Source organism: Arctopsyche grandis, chromosome 6, assembly GCF_051622035.1.
Source record: "Arctopsyche grandis isolate Sample6627 chromosome 6, ASM5162203v2, whole genome shotgun sequence".
Classification (NCBI taxonomy): Eukaryota; Metazoa; Arthropoda; class Insecta; order Trichoptera; family Hydropsychidae; genus Arctopsyche; species Arctopsyche grandis.
Window position 1 is genome coordinate 13,571,294 of NC_135360.1, and position 9,475 is coordinate 13,580,768.

The 9,475-nt window shown below is 35.0% G+C and overlaps 2 protein-coding genes across 2 annotated transcripts; one reads left to right on the top strand and one right to left on the bottom strand.

Annotated features, from left to right (window-relative positions):
* Positions 1 to 174: 174 nt before the first annotated feature.
* Positions 175 to 5,470, top strand: LOC143913854 (DNA (cytosine-5)-methyltransferase 1-like). Its single transcript, XM_077433875.1, has 9 exons — positions 175 to 433; positions 514 to 666; positions 741 to 849; positions 922 to 1,249; positions 1,330 to 1,543; positions 1,618 to 4,609; positions 4,686 to 4,866; positions 4,945 to 5,126; positions 5,200 to 5,470. The coding sequence occupies exons 2-9, from the start codon at positions 536 to 538 to the stop codon at positions 5,284 to 5,286; spliced, it is 4,224 nt and encodes a 1,407-aa protein (XP_077290001.1). The 5' UTR covers positions 175 to 433; positions 514 to 535; the 3' UTR covers positions 5,287 to 5,470.
* LOC143913855 (ESF1 homolog) lies at positions 5,296 to 8,590 on the bottom strand. Its single transcript, XM_077433876.1, has 9 exons — positions 8,382 to 8,590; positions 7,737 to 8,240; positions 7,542 to 7,665; positions 7,361 to 7,463; positions 7,141 to 7,267; positions 6,878 to 7,068; positions 6,580 to 6,784; positions 6,286 to 6,501; positions 5,296 to 6,205 (listed from the first exon to the last, which is right to left on the bottom strand). The coding sequence occupies exons 2-9, from the start codon at positions 8,191 to 8,193 to the stop codon at positions 5,532 to 5,534; spliced, it is 2,097 nt and encodes a 698-aa protein (XP_077290002.1). The 5' UTR covers positions 8,194 to 8,240; positions 8,382 to 8,590; the 3' UTR covers positions 5,296 to 5,531.
* Positions 8,591 to 9,475: the final 885 nt, after the last annotated feature.

Sequence of the window (9,475 nt, forward strand, 5' to 3'; positions counted from 1 at the left end):
GTGAAGCCGGGTAAAATCACTAGTGTTTAAAAAAAATCAAAGCTTAAAATATTTTGCCGTAATTATAATAAATTTAACCAGATGGATATCTACTAAAATTAAATTGAAATAAATGATTATCCAGCCAAAAAACGTTATCGATCATAAAACGTGTTTCAACAATGTTGCCATAACATTCTCCCGCCAAATATGTCGTTTGGCGTTTACGTGCGTCTGTCCCATTCTCGTGTCGTCATTTCGCCGTTTCGCCGTCTCGAAATCAGTTTACCCAAATACTTCATCGATCCTGTATTTTGTTTATTTTCATTCGATTCTTCCATTTTTAAATATTATCAATCATTCGTATGTGTCCGAACTTGAACTTGGCCGTACGAAACTATCTCGTTCGTACGTAATGTCATTAATTCTTCGCCAGATAACGAAATCTCCATTGGTAAGTCATATCGGATTGCTTGTATTTCGTGAACCTTTTGGATGTGCATGTTTATATTCATATTCTGTTCCGTGTCATAGTAATAGTCAGCTTTTCGTCATTATGCCGGTCAGTCGTTTTAAAACGCCAGAAAATCCACGCGATAGCATCAAATCTCCGAAATCTGCGACGTTGCGGTCTTCCAAAAAATCAACAATAGAAAATCAAAATCCCAATAGTCAAATTTTCACCAGGTATTTCTCGTTTCTTGCACTTTTTGCTGTATTATATTGTAGTCATTTTATTTCGTTTTTTTTTAATGTTTCAGTAAATCATCGAAAAGTAGCCGACATGATGTTTCATCGCAGCCGACTCTTACTGATATGTTTAGTAAAAAAAGACCACGAGATGAGGATGATGTACTTGTTTCGTCTGAGGTTAGTTTCTCTCGTCTATTCTGTAATTTTCAATATTTATTTTGAAGTTTCATAAAATTAAATCTATTTCAGCGCAATGTTAAGCCAAAATTAGATGAAGATGTAGAACAAGCGAAACATGAAAATAAATTAGACGATCAGAATGCCAACGAAAAGATATCAGTTGTTAAAACTGTTACAGAAGATTCTAGCATTGATATAAATGGAAATGGGAAGATCAAAGATTTAGATTCGACCGACAAAAAAAATTCTGTTATATCAACTGATACTCAAATAGAACGTTGTCATTTGTGCGATAGAAACTTAAATGATCCAGAATTAAAGTTTTTTTATGGCCATCCCCAAAATGCTGTAGAAGAATATATCGCTTTAACTGACGAAAATCTTGTTCTAGCTTCAGGTTTGTATCAAATAGTGTTTTCAAATGTATTAGAATATATGTATGTATACCATGGCTATTTTTGTTAAATTGATTATTAGGTGATGAAGGGGATATTATGGATAGGCCACATGTTAGTATTACAGGCTACTCAATATATGACAAAGAGGGTCACCTTTGTCCGATCGATGGAGGTCTTATAGAAACAGATGTTCGCCTTTACTTATCCGGGTATCTGAAATCTATTTGCTCCGACTCGCCAGACATTGATTCAGATAGTGTACCTGTTAAAGAAGTTGGTCCAATTATTGAATGGTAAATTGTTGAAAAATTATAATCTATGTCTTGAATTATGTTTTGTATTTCATAATTTTTAACAAAATTTTTAGGGGTATACACGGTTTTGATGGCGGAAAAAATAATTGCATCATTATTTCAACTGAATTTGGAGAGTACAATCTTCTCAAGCCGAGTACTGAATATTCTTGTTTGATGGATGATTTATATGAAAAAATTAGCATAAGTAAGGTTACGGTGGAGTATTTAGAAGAATATCATTACTTGTTACCGGAATACGAAGATTTATTGTTAGTAATAAAGGAAAGTACTATTCCTGAGTTGGATAATAAAATGATAACTGAAGAAATGCTACACAAACATGCCAAGTTCATTTGTGATCAAGTTGTAAGTCTTGAAGTTCATGAAGAAGGAGAAGATCCGCTCATTACTCTTCCATGTATGAGAGAATTAGTAAAACTTTTTGGTATTAAATTTGGTAAAAATCATGTAAAAACTAAAATAAAATACGACAAAAAGCCTGCACGACATACTTGGACTAAAGCAACCACCACACCACTAGTAAGGAAAACATTTGAAATGTTTTTTTCCAATCAATTAGACAAATTGAGTGAGAAGAATTTGGTGTTAAGACGAAAACGGTGTGGCATATGTGACCATTGTCAAAAGCCCGATTGTGGACAGTGTAGCTCTTGCAGAGCTATGGGTAAATTTGGGGGTGCCGGAAAAACCAAGAAAGCCTGCATTTATAGAAATTGTCCAAACATGGCAGTCGAACAAGCTGAAGAATCAGATCCTGAAAACGAGGATGAGTTGGATATTGCAAATCCAACGACAAGTGATTTTCCTGAAGATAAAGTGCCTGTAAAATTAACAGGTGCTGGGGTGAAAAGTATAATGTGGCTCGGCGATAGCATTAAATCTGAAGGTATAAAAACGTTTTATAACGCTGTTAAAATTGACAATTTAGATGTTAAAGTTGGTGACTTTGTAATGGTCGACACTATCTCTCCAACTATTCCTCATTTGGTAACCAGAGTTGTATGCATGTGGAAGGAAACTATGACACCTAAAGCTGGCTATTTTCATGGTCAAGTTTTTATGCGATCAAGTGACACAGTTTTGGGAGAAGTTAGTGACCCTAGAGAGATATTTTTGCAAGATGTCTGTTGCAATGGAGCCCCCTTATCATCTATATTAAGACATGCTCAAGTCGAAAGACGAGACATTCCAAAGAATTGGTTCAATTTAGGAGGAGAGGATTTAGCTGAAGAAATACTAGAAGATAATGGTAAAACATATTTTTACCAAAAATATTATGATAAAATATATGCCCGTTTTGAAGATTTACCAGAAGACCCACCTTGTCCTAACCCAGCTAGACTACACCGATATTGTCCTTCTTGTGAAAGACAAAATAAAAAGTATTCAAATAATGTTCCGAAAGTCATTGAGAAGCTAGAGAAACCAGCCGAACCAAGTGATTTCAATAGATATGAATGGGGAGCTGTTAAATGGAAAGGTTTTGACTATCGTAAAGGTGGAGCTGTATTTTTGCAAGCAGACACATTTAAACTCAAGAGCCAGTATGCATCTGACATTGATAAAACAAATAAAGTCGATGAAACCGTGTATACGGAACATTATCGCAAAACTGACATTACCTTACGTGGCTCAAATGTCGATACTGTAGAACCTTACCGTGTTGGTTACATTAGTGCAGTACTGGCTAGAGGAGATAGTCCTATAGTTTCGCCCCAAGATATATTTTTAAAAGTGAACATCATGTACAGACCTGAAAATACTCTAAAACCAGATCCTTACCGAGATGACCTGAATTTAGTTTATTGGTCGGATGATCAAAAAGAAATAGCATTCTCTAATGTTGTTGGACCGTGTACTCTAATGTATGCTGATAATATACCAAAAAATATAAGCCATTCTGAATGGTCATCTGTAGATTTCTCTAGATTTTATTTTAAAGAAGCCTACAATAAAAATACTAAAACATTCCATAAAGTGTCTGAATATGCATCTAAAGTGGGTTTCGTTGAATCGAAGCCTGTAAAGGCCAAAGGAAAGGGCAAAGGGAAAAGTAGCAAAACTGATGGTAGCACACATGAAATTAGAAGGACACCTTTACGAATGCTGGACGTGTTCGCAGGCTGCGGAGGTCTGTCTGAAGGCTTACACCAATCCGGTGCCGCAGTTTCGCATTGGGCTATCGAACAACTCACTACAGCTGCTAGGGCATATCAACAAAACAACACATCATGCACTGTTTTCGCCGACGATTGTAACAAGTTGCTAAGGAGTGTTCTTGATGGTGAAACGCACAATGCATCTGGTCAGCGACTGCCTTCACGTGGTGAAGTTGAACTTCTTTGTGGTGGACCTCCTTGTCAGGGATTCTCCGGCATGAACCGTTTCAACTCGCGTGAATATTCCAACTTTAAAAATTCACTTGTTGCATCATTCCTATCATACTGTGATTATTATCGACCGAAATATTTCATATTTGAGAATGTGAGGAACTTTGTTGCATTCAAGAAGGGCATGGTATTGAAATTAACCCTTAGATGTTTGCTTCAAATAGGATACCAATGCACTTTTGGCATTGTTCAAGCTGGAGATTATGGAGTTCCACAAACGCGTAGGCGTCTTATTATTTTCGCTTCCGCTCCGGGATATAAATTGCCAGAATATCCTGTTCCTACCCACGTATTCACCCGGAGAGCGTGTACTCTCAGTGTCGCAATCGATGGAAAGCGCTACAATTCAAACTTGATACTTTACAATTCCGCCCCAAAAAGGACTTGTACAATTAGGGATGCCATGAGCGATTTACCCGAAATTTCTAATGGTACAACCAAAATGGAAATAGACTACGGTTCAGAACCGCAAAGTGACTTCCAAAGGAGCGTAAGAAACAAAGACCCATCTGTTAAATTACGCGATCATATTTGTAAAAATATGGCACCTTTAATCCAAGCCAGAATGTGCAGAATTCCTACAACTCCAGGATCGGATTGGAGAGATCTGCCAAATATAGCCGTTACATTATCGGATGGAACAAAATCTAAGGTCAGTAGATGTAAACTTAAGGTTGTATTTATTTTAGTATTAAATTTTACATTTTGTTTTCGTATTTCCAATATAGGTACTCCAATACTGGTATCATGATGTGAAAAATGGAAAAGGTCCAGGTGGCACATTGAGAGGTGTTTGTGCATGTGCAAGTGGAAAAACTTGCAATCCATTGGACAAGCAAGATAACACACTGATTCCATGGTGCCTACCGCATACTGGCAATCGACATAATCATTGGGGTGGTCTCTATGGTATAGTAAATTCATTTGAATCCTGTTGAAAATAGATTATTCTCTTGATTTCAATACCTGCTATATCATCAATTTTAGGTCGTATCTCTTGGGATGGATATTTTAGCACCACAGTTACAGACCCAGAGCCTATGGGTAAACAAGGTCGGATTTTACACCCTGAACAACACAGAGTGGTTTCTGTGAGAGAGTGTGCTCGCTCCCAAGGCTTCCCCGATTCGTACATATTTGTTGGAAACATTCCAGATAAGCACAGACAGGTAATTCTAATGTGCTCACGTGAAAAATAAATGTAAATTTTCAGTATTAAATGTTTAAAAATTTCCCGTCTAGATTGGTAATGCTGTGCCACCACCTTTAGGAGCTGCTTTAGGACGAGTGATTAAAAAGGCATTGTCTATTTCAAATAAAACAACTTGATTTTCTTTTATAAATGACAACAAATTTTATTGTAATATTTTAAAATATTCTTGACTACAATGAATGTGTATTTTCATCGTTGACGATTAAAAATAATACTCATTAAAAATTCAATAAAATGTATTATTCAAATTTCTTTTGTATTTGGTGTAATTTGTGCCATCAATAAATTTACTTTTTTATTACATCTTGTTTTTATTACATGGATCCTAAATTTTATAAGATGACAAAATCTCGAATATGGATCATTTATTATTTATATTCTTTGATTTTCGCTTTAAACTATTAACTAGTACGGTCATTGCTGGGTCTTTTTTAGGTTTTTTGTGGGCAATTTCATCTTCAACTGCGCTTTCGACCGGTCTGCGTTTTAATTTTTCTTGAATTAATGTGTCCATAGCCTTCGTCTTTTTAAAGTTAGGATCAGTGGGATCAATATTATAGTGATGCGATGTAAATAAAGCTGAAAATCTGTCATCATTCACGTTGACTTCAAACTCAGGAATAACTGTATTTTGATTTGTTTCTTTAGCTTTGTGTTTTTGCCTCCTTTTCTTGGTTTTTGTTTCATTTTCAGCCTCTTGGATTTTTTTCAAACTGAAGTGAGCTTTGCTATCATCGTCATCCAAAAGCAATTCTAATTCAGCACGTTTTTGCTCCTCTCCTTCATCTCGTTCAATAATGTCTTTATTTTTGATAGATTTTTTTTTGTTTTTCTTTCGCTTAAATTCTTCAGTATCAAATTCTTCTGCAAAATAGGGATCATTCATATCAATATCCGATGGGATATCTGAGCTATATGCATCGGAGTCATCTTTCTTTTCCAACTCCAAATTTTTCTTTTTTCTTTCCAATTTCTTGGCTTTTTTCTTTTCTTTTTGCTTTTCTACCATCTCTTCGAAGGGTGTCATTTTATCACCTAGAATTTTAAAATTAATATATTAAATTTTAATATGAATAGTGCATATTAAAAAATTTTACTGAGAATGTATTAGTTACCTTTATTTAATTTCTTTTTTACTAATTCCTGTGTTTTTTCTTTGAGACCTAGTCCCCAAGTAATTTCCATTTCAACATCGCGATTTTTCTTTTTCTTCTCAGTTTCCCCAATCTCTTGTAAAAGAGCTTTATATTTAGAAATAGGATCCGATTTTGTATTGTCGACATTTTCTTCTACTTTTTCGTATTCCTCTTCTTCGGATGCAAGAGCATTATCTAGAAGAAATATGAAAAATAGCATGAATATGCAAGTTTTCAATAAAGGTAATGTATATTTAGAATAATTCCAATTACCTTCTTCAGATGAACAAGCTAAATAATTTTTCAGATCTTCATCATTTATTTCTCCATCAGCTGCGTCTTTTAAAAACTCGACACGGTGTGGATTTGCTGCATCCCAAGTCAATTCAACTTTAGCTTGTTGCAAAGCAGTTGTTGTAAATAACCTTGGTTTATAGCGACTCACTTCAGGTGCTTCAGTACATTCTTGATGTATTTCCTAAAAATTTTAGTTCAATTAGAAACTAAACGCAGGCAAGCAAGATTATTAACTTCAAAAAACCGTAACAATAAAATGCATATTTAGAAATACCTGATCAAAAGTAACATCATCGGGAATAAATCTTAAATCTAGTTTAGTAGCACTACTTTCATATTCCGTTCCATCGCAATCAGAATAAACTTTATTAGCAGTCAAAGCGGAATCAAATATTACGACTGCATAGTAATATTTTAGTCTGTTTAATTGGTATTGCCTTAATTTTTCCATATGATATTTAGAACCTATAAATTTTAAATTGGCGTTAATTACACACTTTTCTAGAATAGATTATTAAATTAATTTAATATTTAAACCTTCTTCATTTTCATCTTTATCAGACTCTGATTCATCATCTGTTTTTATTTTAGATTTTGTAAGTTCAATAGGGCCTCTTATTTCTTCTTCTTCCATTCGTTTCAATCCAAATTCGGATGGATAGATCTGTATGAAGCAAAAATCAAACATGTTTAAAATCATAAACTGTTATATATTAATGGATAGTTTAAATAGTAAGCTTTAGTTTTAAAAACATACAGTGACACTCCTAATAAGTCCTCCGGGTGGTAAAAAAGAATTAAACAAAACAAATAAGTCGGCTGCTGCAATATTATCCCAATCCATATTACAAACTGCCAATCTGTTCAAAAAACAGTAAAATTATTAATATCAAAAGCAGTAAATTGTATATTTTTTATTAATTAGTTAGAAAATACACCTATTGGTAGCATCTTCACATGTTTCAGCATTTGCATCAAGTTCGCCCCAGGCGTGCTCTAATTCATCCTCCTCGTCGATTTCTGATGCGTCTTCGTCAGATGAACTATCGGTGAGTAATAAACCTATGCAAAAAACGTTAATCTTTTTATATATTTCTAAAATAAAAAAAAAGTAAATTTTCATCGTAAAATACCTTCTCCTCTTGCATAGTCGGTGTCAAGATCTCTTAACTTTTTCCGAACATCCTTTGACAAATCACCACGGTCTAATTTATCGTTTTTAATTTCACCCACGTCCGAAGCAGATCCCTCATCATCTAAGTCTTCTTTTGGAGGGCGTATGAATTTTCCAGTTGTTTCATTTTCATCGTTTTGAATATCTAACTTTTCACTGTTATCTTCTGAATCATCCGAGTCACTGGCTGACTCATCGGAAGATAAATCATAATATTTTTTCAGGTTTTCGGATGATGTTTGATTTACAGGTTTTCCACGTTTGTCAACAGTATACTTGACTTTGAATTTCTCATTATCAAACATAGACTGAAAGCGTTTATCAATCTTAACTTTGCGTTCCGTCTTCGGTATTTGACGGTATCGGGGATCATTCACGAGCTTGGTAAACCGGGTATCTTTCAATATGTTCTCCATTTTTCAAAAAATATGATTCAATTTCCTTAATTGTTAAAAATCGATATCTGGAAAGACAATACATAATAAACTTTATAATAACCTAAACAAATAAAGTTTTCAAAAAGGATCACTGGCGTGTCCGAAGTAAAAAAAATGTTTATTAAAGATTTATAATAATGTAAATATTGAATTCAATAGATAAAAACCATGAAGGGACGCTGCTGCAACACATTTGTAACTCCGCAATGCATGTGTCAGTTGTCACATGGCGGCCGTAAACAAATCAGCGTGGAAACTCTGCAAGCTGTGGTCTAAGTACATATATAAACGGCCATTATGAAAATTATATATTTAAATGGAAAATATTAAGCTATCAATTGAAATAGTTTTTACTGAGTTTCCCACTAACTAACATGAATATAAAATTTGCATAAAGCGTATATAAAATTCACTGTTACGTTGTCGCTCGGTTTTTATATAGTTGGTAAAACTGCAAGAAGCTTAAACATGTGGATAAAAAGTTTTGTATAAACAAGAATAAAAACAACCTTAAACTGGCAAACTTCTGTCCCCCCCTCTGCGAAATGACGTTCTTGATTGCGCGTGTGAGAGCAGAATACCACTGCCTATACGTTTATGTGATGGGCCCTCTTGACGTTGATGATTAATTTAAGTAAGATTGTGAGCATACCTTATAGACAACTTATAGTCCATAAAAATTAAAAGAAAATAAATATTTATGTCGATATAATGCAGTGGCGGAACTTGGGGGTAGCAGACCCCATAGTGCGTTGGGGCCGGTTCCCAGAGGGGGCCCATTTTCAGTCAAACATAATTTTTTTATGAAAATAAGCGTATTCTAAATTCTATCTAGGTACATTTTTCTATCACAATTTGTTAAAACATGTGTTGAAAACAGGTAATTGCGAGTAACGGTGACTAATAGGTATATTTTTCGGTGTCGTAAATATGCCATGCCGACTAGCTAAACCGCACAGCGCTACCTTTGACACTGTGGCGGCTCGCTATACGACATGGTCGAGTTTGGTCACCTTCCTGCGAGTGGGGACCAACTCGATTGTGTTCGAAGTTTGGAATAATCCTCAAAATTTACCATTCAATTAAAATGCGGGTTTTTAATGAATTTGTGGCGGCTCGCTTATACGACATGGTCGAGTTTGGTTGCCTTCCTGCGAGTGGGGACCAACCCGGCTGGGTTCGGAGAGCCGCTACCCACTCTGTCTTCAGCTGTCATATAATAAACACGTGCATTAACATGCCAGTCGTCTCATTCGTTCAT